General features: G+C 36.1%; 2 protein-coding genes across 2 annotated transcripts; one reads left to right on the top strand and one right to left on the bottom strand.

Annotated features, from left to right (window-relative positions):
- Window positions 1-427: 427 nt before the first annotated feature.
- Window positions 428-9,036, bottom strand: LOC149069218 (uncharacterized). The gene is made up of 4 exons (XM_089251165.1): window positions 8,928-9,036; window positions 6,231-6,351; window positions 4,181-4,358; window positions 428-901 (listed from the first exon to the last, which is right to left on the bottom strand). Exons 1-4 carry the CDS (start codon window positions 8,935-8,937, stop codon window positions 740-742), a joined length of 471 nt encoding a protein of 156 aa, XP_089107291.1. The 5' UTR covers window positions 8,938-9,036; the 3' UTR covers window positions 428-739.
- An 841-nt stretch (window positions 9,037-9,877) lies between these two features.
- Window positions 9,878-16,316, top strand: LOC149069217 (mitochondrial ribonuclease P protein 1 homolog). Its single transcript, XM_089251108.1, has 3 exons — window positions 9,878-10,839; window positions 11,905-12,004; window positions 16,083-16,316. The coding sequence occupies exons 1-3, from the start codon at window positions 9,909-9,911 to the stop codon at window positions 16,297-16,299; spliced, it is 1,248 nt and encodes a 415-aa protein (XP_089107234.1). The 5' UTR covers window positions 9,878-9,908; the 3' UTR covers window positions 16,300-16,316.
- Window positions 16,317-16,814: the final 498 nt, after the last annotated feature.

The following is a 16,814-nucleotide window of genomic DNA, read 5'->3' as shown; positions in this document are numbered from 1 at the left end:
CACTTTCTCCCTTTCAAAATCTGATGGTGTAACCCACACAGGAACTATACATGCTGGAAATGATACCTGGCACTGCCTGGGTTTTATCTGTGTGAGTATTGAGGAAATTACAAACCACTGTAAATGAGCTACCTTGTCGGAAATGCATTGTTTGGTTACCATTATTAAACATGTCAAGTCATTGAGACCAAGAACCATTGTTGCCTAAGTTTTTCCTCCCATTTCATGCAAATGCCCAGCTCTTCCAAACTCAAAGTAGCCTATTGCTCAAATCAGGTTATATTTGGAATATATGTAAAATTTGGAGATCAGACTAAAATTTAGATTTGTATAATAAATTTTATGTAGCTCAAGAGAGCTACAGTGGAAATACAATGTTAAATATTGCTTCTGTGGTGAGAATATTTTTTGTATTGAGTACAATTTCGAAATGAGTTCGTGCTTTATTTTGCACAAGTCTTTACACAATGTACAGTTCTTTTTGTTTAATATTTTAACACAAGAAAAAAATTACTGTAGACAAACTGACGAAGATACGTGAAAGAAACATGAAAAATACTATATATTGCCTATGATTAGTTGCATATACTTGACAATTGTCAAAATATTCTGTTTGGAGTTAATTCCAATGCGAACCATTGTCTGAAAAATGTTATCACACAATATGAGAAGAAACAATAGTGGCATAAATAGCATCTCTGCCAACACAAAACTTTAATGCATATTTCCTCGGTCCATATCACTCTTGACTGTTGTTTTTGAGATTCTCTAAAGCTTTCTCAAGATTTGTGATGTTAGTAGCTATGGTTGTCAGGGCTTTCAGCTTCTTCTGAACTAGCTTGTTGTTCCTATAATACAGGTCTTGCATTGACTTCTCCAAATCACCAAAATATTGGTCCACCTGCAACAGAAGAAAAAAAAAAGTGTTTGAAAAATAAGGAACTATTATTTTTTGTCATATCTAATGATAGACATTCTTTAAAGAAATGAAACTTGAAGTTTAATAGATATTATGAAGTATATTATTTAAAATGGAACCAATATTGCTACATAGAGAAACGAGATAATCTTTACATCAATTACAAGTAAATTCCTTACGTTCTGCTATAAATAAGGACAGATATGGGTTAGTTAATATGAAGTGAAATCTCCTCTGACACTTATGTACATTTGGCATCTATTATGCATGTTGTCTACGAAATTGTTGAGCTTGAGGGATTCTGTCCAAAACAGGTTTACATAAATTAGTTGTTCCTTAGTCATTTGTTAAGTACTATAGTAACAACCATATATATGATACCAGCAAAGCCCAAAGTTGGCCTAAATCTGATGAACAAGACATGATTTGGAATCATGAAATTGTATATTAATCATGACAACCTATTAAACCAGTCACAATGTGGTATTTTTTCCCTTAAAATTAGTGTCGACAGAAAAACTATTTTTAGTGTTTTTCCTTTCTCATTACATGAAGCTAATCCCAATTCAGTTGCTTTATAGTGATGTATCAGACATTGGCGATGAAAAAAATATATTTTCCGCCTACCAGATAGTCTTTCATCAGCTTATGAAAGCAAAGTTTGGCCAGAGATCTCCGGCCACTTTGCCAGCCAAAGCTCCAATAATCTCTGAAAACTGGATTCGGGCCAAAACTCTCGTTCACTTCAGGCTTTGGCAGTAACATTTTAGAAATTTACAATGTCAACATTGACAGATTTAGTGTTCAATTGGTTATTTTGAATTCCTTTATATATAAAAATCCATAAATAGGCCTATTAATTTAATAACTTTGGAATAAAAAAAAATTAAAATCATGAAAAAACCTGCCTTCATTAGTTCTTTAGATTTTACTTCTTTTGGAATACGTTAGTTGAAGTATTTTCAAAAAAGTGGCTAGCCACTTTGCAAAGACAGACCTTAAACATGGAATATAACATGTTACCAGTGAAGTATGAGCATTTGCTGTGTATGTGATTACCATAATTTTTTTACAAAACTGATATATAGGCCGAATTTGCAGATTTTTTCCTACATCTCTTTCAGAAGATGAGTGTAGATTGGTTAAAACAAGGATGGAAATGGTACATATTTTATCAAAAAATACAGGCTGACCGACAGCCGGATATCTCAGCAATCGCTGACTTTAGAAACATGCTTTCAGTTATAGAAAGTTTTCAAATGACAATGCAGTTTCTCAAAATGCCTTGAATTTCCCAGGGAATGTGGGGAGATTCATGGACCCCTTGGAGCGATTTCCAAGAGGGTCTGTGAGCTTCGATGAGAAAATAAAACTTTGTTTTAACATTACAAAATCATATTCAGTTTTTAACAAAGGGGTTTGTGGATTTTTTTCATAAAACACAAAGTTAAGAATGCTCCCCATCCCTGCTGTAGTAGATTAGCACGTTTCTACCTTTTCTTTCTTTGGGAACTCTTGATTGACGTTCTAGGTCAAAGGTTGCTTATATTTCATTTCAGTCTGAACCCTCGATTGTTGTCTGTCTAAAAATTTTCACATCTTTTGATCTCGTGGATTAAGGGTTCCACAGAGCAGTAGTTCAAAAACTTTGCTCTGGGGCTGCAAGTAGATGCTTGGTCAGCCAGGGCAAGCATAAATTTTGGTACCCCTTGAAATATTTAAAGAGTGAAATTCGCACCTGATCCTCCCTAGTTGGCTACATGACTCTTGCAGCAGAGGTCAAATACCTTTGCCTTGCAGTTCAGGAATGTTTCACGGTTGCCGCTAGTAAAAATCAAATGGAAGGGTCATGGCCCTGTTCCCCACACACAGTATGAAAATTCAAGCATTACCTTCTTCAGTCCAGAATATGAAAGACAGGTGGCAGCACCAGCAAGAACACGAAAAAAACCCAACTTATATACACCCCATAGGTATGTTAAATTTTCAAAGTAAAATGTAACTGTGGGAAAGTCATAGAAAATTAAATATTTTTTGATACATTAATGGAGATATTTGACAAGTTTTCAGCTATTATCACAAATTTCAAAATATAAATTCGAAGTTGTAAAAATTGTTATTGTCGAGAAAAAGGTATTTATTTTGGATTAAAAAATAAAATGGTTCAGTCCTAAAAATAGCAACATTAGTATGTCTCAATAAATATTGCATTAAAATTTTTTTTTTTTTTGCAAAGGAGTTTTCAGAGCAGTATCTAAATTTCAATAATTGGAAGTTTTAGCGCAAGGAGACTAAATTTTTTTTTTCAGATGCTAAGTAATTTGAATTTTTTTTTGTAATTGGACAGTTTTATTTTTCAAAATTAGTGACAAACATCAGAGTGACTGTTATAAGCGAGAGCGATCTAAAATCCATGGTTGCAGAGATATCAGCTTTACAAACAATTTAAAGCACCCAATATCCTGAAAAAAATTATACAGCCAATATTTCCTGAGTAAGATTCAAGGACGAGTAAAAATAAAATCGAATTTTTTAACGAGAATTTTGATTTAACAAAAAAACCTATTTGGCATGTTGAAAAATATATCGGGCATCATTTATGACTGGCATGGGGAAAAAACTTTTTTTCCGCCTTGGATAACATGAGTTGTACACAAAAAAAATAATAGACTAAGCATAAAATAAATGTAATATGCAGTTTACACATAATACCACATATACACAATAATTGCATAATAATTATTGTATAGAGCGGGTGATTCAGAATTCATAAGATAAATTCAAAGGGTTGATAAAACACATCTAAACAAGCATTTTCCTTCATGAATGTGTGGTCAAATATGAAAGGCTAAGGTGCAAACTCTGTAATAAAACATTTGTGACACTAATGTCACCATCTATAATTAACCAGTCAAATAACACCACAAAACCACACCAGTCTAGTTCCATTTTCAAATAGTGTTGTGCAAATCCCACGTGTTCAGACTTTTTTCTATTTATCTTTGAGGTAACATTCAATGCTATAAATAAGCATTTGGGTATTAAACTGTTAGCTTGTATCATTTTGTTATACTTGACATTTAATGTGCTTTATAATCATGCATGTGAACAAATGTAATATGTTTACACCATAAAATGAATTTCTTATTCATTCACATATATATTTTTTTTGTCATTTGAAATAGTTCTTTATAACAAAGTTGAGAAAATGAATTCTTGTGAATGAACTAAAAACTGCCTCTTAAGGATTTTTTTTGTCACCTGCTCATGAACAGCTTGTTTGAGTTCCATCAGCAGAGCCATGTCTTTCTCCCTCTTTTCATTCACTTGCGTAACAACTTCATCAAATTTGCTCATCACCTCGCCTACAATAGAACCATCTCCTTGAGAGAGATTTCCCTCCACTTGATCTTCGTTCCTTTTGCCATCATCAGCTGACCTGAATATTTGATACGAAATCCATATGCAACATTTTCAAAGAAGTTCTTAGTAGGAATAAAAAAAGTAAACAATGTGAAAAGATTGTTGGATGTTATGTGTTACATGAGAATAAGTAAGGACTGAAAAGCTGTTTCCTAAGAACATAAGATTAAATGTTTTACAACAAAAAGAGGGAAAACAAGCTTAAAATTGCAAAGGCATGCTTCTCCTGGTTGTGACTATTCGAACTGATACATGAATTAGCTCGTATTTTGTTGTATAAAATATTGAGTTCTAGGTATAAACAAAAACATTCATCTTTGCGATACATACAAGAGTATTAAATTATTTTACATACTCACTATGCTTTGTGTGGAAACAAAATCCCCATATTTTTCTCCAATAAATCTAGATAAACCTAGGACAGGGGGACTTGAATGCATTGCAAAATATGGCCCTGGGAGCTCTTTGTTGTGCCCTCTATTCATTTTTAGGAAATAGCATTGAATGGCGATTAAATAATGAATTGGTTATGCCCACATTAAAGTATCATTACCCCTGTGCATCTGATAAATTACCTAGCTGTCTAATTAGGGAGGGGGAACAAATACTCGTTTAGGACCTTTATTTCATTATCTTTGGTGGAACATTGAATTAAAGAACCAGACACACCCTGTTTCACATCTGAAAGACATTAGAAGCATTCCTGTAAGATAGGAAAATTTTGGGATACACCCAAAAAATAAAAAATCGGCAAAATCAACATATGGTCACATATACACAACTTCTTGAAGCAGTGTTTCTCGAAGTGTGCCCATGGCTCCTAGGAGCTTTGTCAGGAACATCGCTGCAAACTGGAAATATTAATTTGTGTGCCTATTTATGCTTTGAAGTGGTCCTTTTTGTTTTGGAAAATATCTACTTTACTATAGTCTGGGAAGCCTCATATGAACCATGAATTAGGCAGAGTGGCCTTAATGGAAAAAATAATTTCAGAATCAGTGACAGAAATCATTTAAGAATAATTGACAATAATTTCAATATGTACTGAAAGAAATATTATCTGGATTACTTATTAAGTAATTTTGGAATTAATCAAAAAATATTTTCAGAACTTGTGAAAGAAATGATTTCAGAACAAGTAAAAATCTTCAATTATTCAGGGCTATATCTGACCAATCTGTTTACACACCATGGGACATTAAAAAGAATCCTTGTGAAAAAATTTGGACACTCGAACTTCCATATATACATGTATATACATATGTAAGTTCGAGTCCAAATTCACAATTTGTATATAAATAGTACAGTACAATTTGGTGCAGTGGCCCATGTTGGAATTGGCTTCATAGGTTTGAATTTGCCCACAATGTCTAAAAGGTTGAAGACCCCTGCTACAGGGGGCATAGCCAGAAATTTCATTTGGGGGACCAAAGTAATAAAATAATAGATTTGGCCATCTTTTTTTCCTTTTTTTCAGTCATTTTAACTGAAATCAGGGGGAAGAACCAGACCCCCAATCCCCCCCCCCCCTCAGTACACCCTTGCCTGCTATACAGCATCTCTAATAACTTAGGACACTTATTGTTCCTAAAGCAGTGTCTTCCTAAGAGCAAGGTTTTTTTGTGCAGCGCAAAAAAACCTATTCTTAGGGAAACACAGCATTAGTGCAGTGATCATACCCCTACGACATCCTCACAGAAAATAATAATTTTGTAAATTACCAAAATGTTAATTTCTAACTGATGATTCAATATAATATCATTGGATGCAATGCACACTGAAAATTTCTTGTAGGATATTTATTTTTATGAAATGCTCTAAACTGAAAACAAATGGAACATTTATTTTTTTGGCAGATTTCAATAATGTTAATTAATGATAAACTTACATATTGTACCCATTCTCAGCTGCAGCTTGTGTCTGTTCTTGACTCTGAACAAATATGGATGCTGAAGCTGAACCAAAATTCTCGATGCATTCAGAATTGGACTGAGGCTTGAATGAAAACACTAAAAAATTATAATGAAACTTTAATATGCATCGATGCAATTTTAATGCATTTTAATATGCATAATTAAATTTTTGATCCACATTTTCCTTTTATACAGTCCCCCATATATCCATACATGGGCCTCATTCTTTAAACATGGAATACTAATTCTACGTCTCAGAAACATAGTAATATAGATAACATGCAGTTTTTATTTTAGTATTCTAGGGGTTAAATATAAAATTGCCATAGTTTTGCTTGATTGTGAAAGTAATTACAACACTTTTCTCCTATCGTGTTTCAGTTAAACCCTTTACATCTTGAATTTATTCCGCAGCTCTGTGGAATCTGTCTCTCTCTAGTGCCATGTCATGACTGCCCTTCCCATGGCTTCCACAAGGGTGGGGCTGACAGGATACTGACCTGGGATAATTATTTTTCCCACTATAAATTCACTACTCTGAGGCTCTGCCAAAAAGGGCCACAGTTGGCAGGTCTGGTGTCCTGGACTAGAGGAAGTGCTAAATTCACCTTATAGCCCGTTCATATGGGAAATAGAAAAAGCAGGATTAAAACTTCAGGAATTTTCACTAATGACTGCTCATTTCTTTCCTTACGAAGGAAAAAAGTCGTCAAGCGGTTGCTAGAACTCCCAATGCTATTGTAATATTTGCACACGTGAATGGGGCTTTTAACTGCTCCTTTTACATTACACAGAATGTAAAAAAAATTCAATTTTACTTCGGCTGATAAAATACAGTGAAATCTGTCTTGAGACAAATACTGTACGAGATGAAAACCTGTTTTAAGTGGAATCAAAATACAGTCTGTTCAATTATTAGTGCTTTGATTTACATCTTTATGAAACCAAAATCTGTCTAAAATGAAATATTATTTCATTTACTCTCTTGAGTACAGTATTCAGTTTCGTACAGGTTTTCCTGTGCTTGCTGCCAAAGATACGAGCCTGCTACTACTTAACCATACATGCACCTCATATACATTCCTTTGAAGAATTTCTAATGAATCAGTACATGCTGGAATGTATTTTGAGTGTATGTATGGCTCCAAACGTATTGATGTTATCAGAGTATGTTTGTTTCATGTTCTTGCGAATGCTTGCCATCTGACTTCCATATTTTGAAGTGGAGATGGTTAATGCTTGAATTTTCATATTATGTAAGTATCATGTTAAAGGTCTGCCTGCTCTCTGCAGGAAGACTTTCAAATGGGAGACCGGTCTGCATTTGTCCCTTGAAGTTGGGAAACTGAAGAAAATTGACTTAAGGGGACCACCACTGTGTTGCCAACACGGTTCAAAAGCAGACCCTCACGATGAAAGTCCAGCACCTCGCTGCCCACAAGACCGCACAGCTGCTAGAGGACCCACTATTATCACTTAACCGTACATACACCTCATACACATTCCTCTCCAGAATTTATAACAAATCTGTATATGCCGGAATGTTTGCTCGGAGTGCTTGTGGCCTTAACATACTTATGTTGCAGGAGTCTGCTTGTTTCGTGTTCTTGCTGGTGCTGCCACCTGCCTTTCATATTTTGGAATGAAGAAGGCAAATGCTTGAATTTTCATGCTATGTATGGGTGCGGAGGGGGGGGGGGGGCATGACTCTTCCATTTGATTTTTCTAGTGGCAACCGTGAAACTTCCCTGAACTGCAAGGCAGAGCTCGGTAAAGGTGTTTAACCTCTTTCCTGCAAGAGAGTCATGTAGCCAACTAGGGAGGAGCGAGAGCGAATTTCACCCTTTCACCACTCTTTCAATATTACAGGGGGTACCAAAATGTGTGCTTGCCCTGGCTGACCAAGCATCTACTTGCCGCCCTGCATGTAGCCCCAGGTTCTGTTCCAGAACAAAGGTTTTGAACTGCTGCTCTGCAGAACCCTTAATCCATGGAATCAAAAGATGTGAAAATTATCATCAACATTGCCTTATAAAGGTTTTATCTCTGTTCACGTTTCATGGATAGTCAACAATCGAGGGTTCCGACTAAACTGAAACAGGAAACCTTTGACCTAGAACACGAATCAAGGGTTCCGAAAGAGTAAAAAGGTAGAGACATGCTAATCTACTACAGCATGGATGGGGGGGAAGGGCATTCTTAGCTTTTTGTGTTCTATGGACTCCGTGCCAAAAAAATCCACAAACCCCTTTACAAAATCATATTGTTTTTAGCAATGTTAAAACAACGAGTTTTATTTTCTCATCCAAGCTCACGGACCCTCTCGAAAATCTCTCCAAGGACACCTACAAGGGGTGGGCTGGCAAGGGTCCAGCCCTGGGGCCCGGGAGGATTTCAATAATTTTTTTGTTTTTTCACGCTATAAATTCATCATAAAGGGATCCCGTGAAAGTCTGGTCGGGGGGCCCGTAAAAGATCCCAGCCTAGGGGCCCTGCTTCAGGATGTGGGGGCCATGCCCAAGGGGGTCCATGAATCCCTTGGTTACGAACTACTGTGCTACATCATAACTAAGCTATAAACTTTTATGATGTTTTATCATCGTAAACAACTTAAAAAAACCATTTTATGATCACAAAAAACGAAAGAGGAAGAAACCAAGACAAAAGCTTACTTTCGAACATTTGAATCAAAGGAGCGACAAACACTCCATCACTTTCCTGAAATCGAAAAACACTTTTGAAAAAATTTACAGCAATCAAACACAATTTGAAAAAAAGGCAGACGACTTTTTCTTCTGTTGCCATTTTTTGAAATAAACTTTATGATGTCGTCACAATTCTCGTTACCAGACGTCCTGTCCTCATTTATGAATTTATGGACACTATTAATTTTAGGACACTATTTATTTTTGATGTCAACCTGAGCGTCTTCCTACGTTTTCGGAATTCCTCTCCCCTGTGTGTTTTCATTTTCAGGTTCCGAAATTTTCAAACTTTTTTTTCTTTCCAGAAAAATTTTCTATTCCTTTTTTTCAAGATGGAGCGTCATCTGTTGTGAAAATATTTGAGATATATCGCAAGTGCTTGCGTGCATGTCCAACACTTTCTACAGCAAGAAGGTGTTTTTGTTTCTGTGAACAAGAGAACCCTTGGTCGAAGGCCAAAAAAGTTCTCTTGTTAAACTGTTTTGTCAAAACAGACATGCACGAAAGCTATATGCAGCGTCAGATAGTTTCACAACAGATGGCGTTTCACCTTAAAAATCACACTGAGCTATAAGTAAACTTTACTTATAGCTCAGTGAAAAATCAAAACAGTTTTGATTTTTTCGTAGTGGCGTCACCTGTTGGAGACAGAGGTAAATGAGTCCCCACTTGGGCAGCACGAACTGGTATGTCCTCATTTTGGAGTTTTAGAATATGGTAACACTAATCACACCCACATCCAAATTACAAAAAAATAGTTCCTGACATTCAATTTATTATTTTTTAAAATAAAAATAAATATAAAAGAAACTTTTGTCATACTTATAGGAATCTAACAACATATTTTCCGTTTCCTATATTTTGATGATTTCAGTGTAAAATTTTAGTGCTACTGAAATGGCAACAGCCACGTTTATACTTGTTTGTATGTAAACAAATGCTTAGCTCATGATGGTTTTTAGCTGTTTGAGGCGTTTAAATGCGAGGGTGGTTTTTAGGCAATGTAATTATCGGGTTATTATACGGCGAAGCATTATATTGCAAAGAAAACCAGGTACTATTTTTAATTTTTGTAACAACACTGTGCATATGAGTGATGCCGCCGTTGAAAATAGAAACAAATTGAGCAATGACCATCCCACGGACATCGATCTATCTAATGAATTATCCTCATATATGATGGCCCTGAATACCGATAACGATAAAGAGATGGCTTCTAGCATTCTCGCTGAATATTACAAAGCGAGAGGTGAGGGGAAGAGAGTTCCTTCTTCGTTGGACATCGAGAACTTCAAAGAGCTCCTACTCCGCGAAAACAAATCCCAGCGGCAAAAGTTTTTACAATATCTCCATAAAAAAGAAATGATCAAGAAGAAGAAAGCGGTCAAAAAGCAAAATAAACTTTTTGAAACCATTCCAACGCGAAGAGAAGATGATCCTGTCAATGATCACATTGCGTATGGCTTAGGAAAGAACTCGATATTTTTACGATTTCATTCTCCTTCCGTTCATCGCTTCATGGACATGAGATTGGCGCACGCGTCGTTGTTTGGTCAAAAAATCGTTATTGACTTGAACTACGAAGAGTTCATGACTAGGAAAGAGCTAGCCATCACCGCTCAACAGATATCCTTTCTATACTTCACCAATCGTGATTGCAAACGTCCGTTTGATTTGCATATTTGCAATGCCAGTCCTTCCAGTTACACGATGGAGACCCTAAAGAAGCGGTTCCCTCAAGTTGTCAGAGAAGATTCTTTCATGAGCATCACAGAGTCTAGTTACACAAGTTTATTTCCTCAAGAAGATCTTGTTTATTTGTCGCCGCATGCAGAGTCTTCTATGGACGAATTTGATCCAAAAGCAGTTTATATTATAGGTGAGTTCTGATGGTCGTTGACATTAATTCCTGTGTAAACGTTAGTGGGAACAGCCGTAGTATAGTTTGCTGCTCTGCAGTCGCGTGGGCATTGTGCGGGACTCTCATCAACAAGGTTCGAACGTGGATAGGTTCAGACCTTGGGGGTGGGGGGAGGTGAGCAATGCACAGTTTGTGAAACACTGTCTTAGAGGAATGTTCATGAGGTGGGTGTGTGTATGGTGTCACAGTAGCAGTATGTAACCTGGTGCTGCATGTTTGAGTATTGCTTAGACCTAACACAAGTAAATTTTGCATCCCTCTAGTCCTGCGTCTGTTTTACCAGATCCACCTGCACACACCTGGAGCTGAGCTTATATAGTGTGGTTCTAAATTCATAGTACAAACTTTGAGAGGTGATATAAGACACCTAAACAAGCATTTTTGATCATAGAATGTGTGGTCGAATCGCAATAGGAAAGGCAGTAGAGGATTTTTTGGAGAGTGCTCAACATCACTTCACGGAAAACAAATATCATATTTTTCACACGGATTTGTTGCGATATGTGCTATCAACCGTTCAATGGTGCATATGTACCTTAGGATTGGATTGGAGTTTGTTTTTTATTGGTGCAAGGACCATCAAGGTTATGTTGCGCCAAACAATGATTAAGCAGTACAATGACTTGTGGTAGAATTTGCCTTATCCAGGTTGCACCATGAGAGTATCTATCACATTACAATACCCTCGGATGGTTGATTGCACTTATTGCAGCAAATCCGTCGGAAGAATATGATATTTGTTTTTGGTGAAATGCTGTTGTGCATTCTCTAAAAACACCCTCTACCGCCTTTGCTGTTGCCATTTAACTATACATTCTATGACCAGAAATGCTTGTTTAGGGGACTTCATCACCTCTTAGAATTTGTTCCATTAATTTAGAATCACCCTGTACGTCTGAAGGTAGCCAAATATGTAAAGGAAAATAAATGACAATTTTTCCATGTTTTTGAGAAATAAAAATTTTATGCTATGCTAAACAGTGATGTTTGTTAATGTTTTTTCTTTTACATATTGTTTTGTAGGTGGGTTTGTGGATACCACTAAAAAATACCATTTATCGAATGAAAGAGCAGCAAAAGAAAACATAAAATGTTTTTCATTACCATTGAACGAACATATAATGTGAGTTGATGCTTTGAATCTTGTAAATTGTTCATTGTGATTGACAGGGCTTGATAGATCCCAGGTGTCAGGTCGCCATGGCAACTAGAAAATCTGTATTGGGACCTAACCTTGTCTGCAGGGCAGCAACTATATACTTTGTAAGCCAGGGCTAGCATTCCTTTGGTGCCCCTGTGTAACGTAAAAGGAGCAGTTGAGGAGCAAATTTGACTTCGCCCCCTCCCACAGGTGCAGTCCTGTGCATTTGATTGTTAGATTGGAATGTAAAGATGACAAAAAAAAAAAAAACTTCCTTTGACATTGCAACATGTCTTTCAACATTAGAAGTCATTATGTCTTGGAAAAGTCTGAAAAGCATTATTTAGGACCATTTTTCTCAAGCAAAAACCATGTTTAGCTGCTTAGAAATTTGGCGCACTAAATATATATATATTTTTTGATTTGTCAAGCCTTAGTGAATGTAACATTCAAAAAATTTCAATGTAAATAATTGTTTGACGTTTTTACTAGTTCTTTCATATCTTAGTGCTAATTACAACTAATAAAAAACAAAGTTAATTCCTACTAGGAATCAACTCATTTTGGATTTCCAGTGTTGTTGGTTGGAAACTTTTATTGGTCTCAACACATCGGTTACCATACAGATTTTTAAATTCCCAGAGATCTTGAAATAGGGCCTTGGCTGAGGATTTTTCTGCAAATATGCATGCTTTTCAAACAGTGGATTTCAGCATAAATACCCCCATATTACCAGAGGGGCGTTTGTGGCTTTGCCACTTGTGGGCTGTACAAATTTTGCTGCCTTTCTCCCATTCTAGTCTAATTTTCTTGACTACTCTTTCCTAAAATTTGCTACCCTGTGCTATAACCCGCTTTTTGCTTCCCCCCCGCAAGTTCACCCATGTCTCAAAGTCACTCATTTGGCCACTGCCATGCTTGCACCCTCTCTAAGTCACTTTTTTACTCTTTCACATGCTTGTACATGCTAGTTCACTCTTTTGGTTGCTCACTGACATGGTTCCTTGCTTTATAGGCCACTCTTTTGATCACTCACTAACCTAGTCCTTTGCTGTCTGGACAGAGGCGGATGTATTGAGGTTTATATAAATTTTGCCGCCTTTCTCCTAGTCTACAAACTTTCTTGGCCACTAATTCCTCAAATATTCTGTCCTTAACTTGCTGCTCTGGGCTATGGTCTGTTGAGCCCCCCGTAAATATGCCACTGCATATCAGTGGTTCTAATAGTGAGCATCGCTGTGAACTGTCGATATTGATGTATGCCGGTTCCGTGCTTTGAAGCTATTCTTTGTTAGACTAATTTTGGGAGTTAACTAGGACAAGAGAGCTGCGGGTGATCAAAGTTTGAAAACCACTGCCCTATATTAAAAAAAAAAAGATCTCTGGATACAAATACTTAAGTGTTTGAGAATATTTTGCTTTTATTAAAAATTTATTTAAAAATTAATATAGCGGCATTTTGCTGCAGTAATACTTGCCACTCTCCTGGACACAATTTTAGTCAGTTTTTGATGATATTCCCTTGATTCTCCTGGACACAATTTTAGTGATATTTCAACAGTTTTTGGTGATATTTCCACTATTCTTTCAATATTGGAGCTAGTCATGACAGAGAAGTCATACATTTTGGCAAGCATCGTAAGCTTCCATTCTAGTTCATCAATCCCAAAAAGCCTTTATCACAGTGATTCTCAAACTTTAGTACAGTGGTGGAAAAATTTCGATTGAAAAAAAGTAAGTCAGAATTCTTCAGAATTTTTTTATTAGGGATGACGATGATTTTAATCAGAGATTATAATAATTAATAAGAGATTATAATACAATGAGAAATGATAATCTTGAAGACTCATTCGGAAATTCGCAATGGTTTTTCAGTAATTTTTTTTTCTCTTATCATTGCGGTGCAAATAGAAAGAACTATAGGCCACTCCCGTTTTTCCGCTTCACTTACCTAATTTTCATATCTTGTTGGATAGGCATCATTTTTTGGAGCTTCTCGAATAATAATAATAATAACGTGATCCTCACGTATTCTCAAGAGATCCGTATGATTCTGTCCATGGAATTTGCTACTTTCAGTAGACACATCCATGCCCGAACCGGGATTCGAACCCAGACCTGCACAATGAGAGGCTATGTCCCTAACCACGCGACTGTCAGGTGGCAACCATCTTTTTTTTTTTTTTTTTTTCCGTGAAGCTCGATTCATAAAAAATGGATCGAGGCAAAAAGGCATTTCTTATAGAAAAAGGTAAGATCCTCGTCTTAAACGTTTGTAGATTAATTTCTCGAGAAATTGGAGAGAATATTAATATTTCTCAGACACTGCTTAATAATTTCTTAAATAACAAATTTTATTCTGGGTCAGGGATGTCATTTCAACTTTTCCCGGGGGGGGGGGGACAAATAACATGTACTTAATGTATGTATGTATGTATATATATACCATCATCTTTAGTGTAGTTTAAAAAGTCGGAGGGGGGCCGTTGCCCCCCCCCCCAAATGTTGTGGGTATAAAAGGACGGTTAGGCAGTTTTCTTCAACAGATTGGCAGAAGAGAATAGCAATAATTCAAGATGTGAACAAAAGACATTTCTTTAGAGAAAATTTCGAACTTTTTAGAAATCTCTTGGACCAGTGGAAATGTTCTAAAGGGTTAAGACGCCGTATTCCTTGTATTCGAGAAGAAAAGGCTTCCCTGACCACCTTTTACGAGCACGAGCAGTGATGAGATTGGAATTCGCTAAAAAAGTATTTAATTTCAGGGGAATAAACGGTAAAACATGTTATTTTTAAAATTACAACCCAATATATTGAGTACATAAAATTTCAAACGTTTATCCCCTTTGAAATTAAGTTTTTTTTAGCGAACTCCAATCTCATCACTGTGTGGGTGCTCGTAAAGGGTGGTTAGGGAAGCCTTTTTTTTTTCTCGAATACAAGGAATGCGTCGTCTTAACCCTTTAGAACACGATTTTCCAAAATTTTTGTTCCATCGCCCCCTTCTTCAAAAAAATTCTCTTATCGCCGTCCCCAAATCAATCGAACCCAAAGCTTCTACCGCCCCCTTGGAAACTTCCATCGACTCCAGGGTGTGCTTTGCCCACTTTGGGAAACACTGTTTTAGAACATTTCCACTGGTCCAAGAGAGTTCTAAAAAGGTTGAAATTTTCTCTGAAGAAATTTCTTTCGTTCACATCTTGAATTATTGCTATTCCCTTCTGCCAGTCTGTTAAAGAAAACTGCCTAACTGTCCTTTTATACCCAGAATAAAATTCTTCGTTCCTTAAGAAATTATTAAGCAGTGTCTTAGAAATATTAATATTCTATCCAATTCCTCGAGAAAATAATCTACATTTTTTAAAACGAGGATCTTACTTTTTTCTATAACAGATGCCCTATTTTGCCTCATCAGATTTTTACGAATCGAGCTTCGCGGAAAATTACCTCGTCGAATTATTCGAGAGGCTCCCAAAAATGATACCTAGCCAAAAAGATATGCAAATTGGGTAAGTGCCGCGAGAAAATGGGAGTAGCCTTAGTTTTTCCCACTTGCATCGTAATGATAAGAGAAAAAAAATTATTGTGAAAAATTATTGTAAATTCCCGAACGCGTTTTCAAGATATAAGTTCTCATTGTATTCGTCATCTGTGAAAAAAATTTCGAGAAATTCGGACTGTTACTTTTTCTTAAGTAGCCATTTTTTTACCTGGCCCTATCTTTTCCTCTATCACTGGATTCCCTGGTTCCATTGCCTTAGTAGACATGTATCCGCGGCCAGAATAGTCTAACAAAGAGCCGCTTCATCATGGTATTGAATAGGCACACGTTAATAAGGACAGCTTACCGTTGCGCCCCCAAGGAGCCGCGTTGTATACTTTGAGAACCACTGCTCTATCGAATTAAGGTCACGTAGTCGATATTAACACTTGAATCGCTTATCTTATTCACTCAATATTTATTGTTTTTACTCCATTATGATCATTAGTTTCATTTTCCCAATACATAACTCATGTTTGAATTGAAATTTATTAATCATTAATTCATTTGCTGTCACAGATGGGGTGTTGGATCAAGAAGTTTGAGCATAAACCAGGTGTTTGATGTAATGCTTGAGATGAAGCTCTCGAATGATTGGAAGAAAGCTTTCGATAGCATTATACCTAAAAGAAAATTACAGAAATTCGATGCTGATTTTGTAAAAGAAGCTGTGCTGCCAGACAAGTTATTTGTCATCGATACCAGGAAAAATAGAGACCAGTTGGAAAAACAATAAAAATGATTGTCCTTTTAGTCATCGATTCAAAGTTGTCATTTTGTTTATGCTGCTATCATATTAGCTATTCTGAATTTGTTATTCCTTTGAGGTTAAGACGTCACTGGAAAAAGTTTTCTCCTTGATTCAGTGGTATCTTAACGCGTGTGAGCATATAGACTTGAGTTCAGGACCTCAAACAAGGCCACAAAGAGTTCATTAATTCTGAAATTTTTATTAGGAAAAATTATTCTTTTTCATTAATTTTGAATTTCGATTAATTCTGAAATGATTTCTTCCATTCTGAATTTCGATTGATTGATTCTGAATTTTTTTTATTCATTCTGAATTTCGATTGGGTTTTTATTCATTAATTCTGAATTTTGATTCATTCTTAAATTCTTCCATTAGTTCTGAACGTCTATTGATTCAGACATATCTTTTATTAGTTCTGAATTTGTATTGATTCTGAAATTGTTTCTTTCATTGATTCTGAATTTCGATTGGTTTTGAAATTTTTTGATTAGCTCTGAACT

This window comes from Pholcus phalangioides, unplaced genomic scaffold (genome assembly GCF_987345545.1).
Source record: "Pholcus phalangioides strain wild (caught in Gottingen) unplaced genomic scaffold, Ppha-v1.0 ptg000024l_1, whole genome shotgun sequence".
NCBI lineage: Eukaryota > Metazoa > Arthropoda > Arachnida > Araneae > Pholcidae > Pholcus > Pholcus phalangioides.
The sequence above is the reverse complement of the archived record's forward strand: the minus strand, read 5'-3'. Positions and strand labels throughout refer to the sequence as shown.

What these genes read in the sequence shown, in the direction of transcription:
- LOC149069218 (XM_089251165.1), bottom strand. An exon ending in GCTGAGAATGGGTACAATAT is followed by an intron (nt 4,359 to 6,230) that starts GTAAGTTTATCA and finishes TCAAATATTCAG; the next exon opens with GTCAGCTGATGATGGCAAAA. An exon ending in AACAAGCTGTTCATGAGCAG is followed by an intron (nt 902 to 4,180) that starts GTGACAAAAAAA and finishes CTTCTGTTGCAG; the next exon opens with GTGGACCAATATTTTGGTGA.
- LOC149069217 (XM_089251108.1), top strand. Translation starts at nt 9,909, where the DNA reads ATGATGGTTTTTAGCTGTTTGAGGCGTTTAAATGCGAGGGTGGTTTTT. An exon ending in AAAAGCAGTTTATATTATAG is followed by an intron (nt 10,840 to 11,904) that starts GTGAGTTCTGAT and finishes ATTGTTTTGTAG; the next exon opens with GTGGGTTTGTGGATACCACT. An exon ending in CCATTGAACGAACATATAAT is followed by an intron (nt 12,005 to 16,082) that starts GTGAGTTGATGC and finishes TTGCTGTCACAG; the next exon opens with ATGGGGTGTTGGATCAAGAA.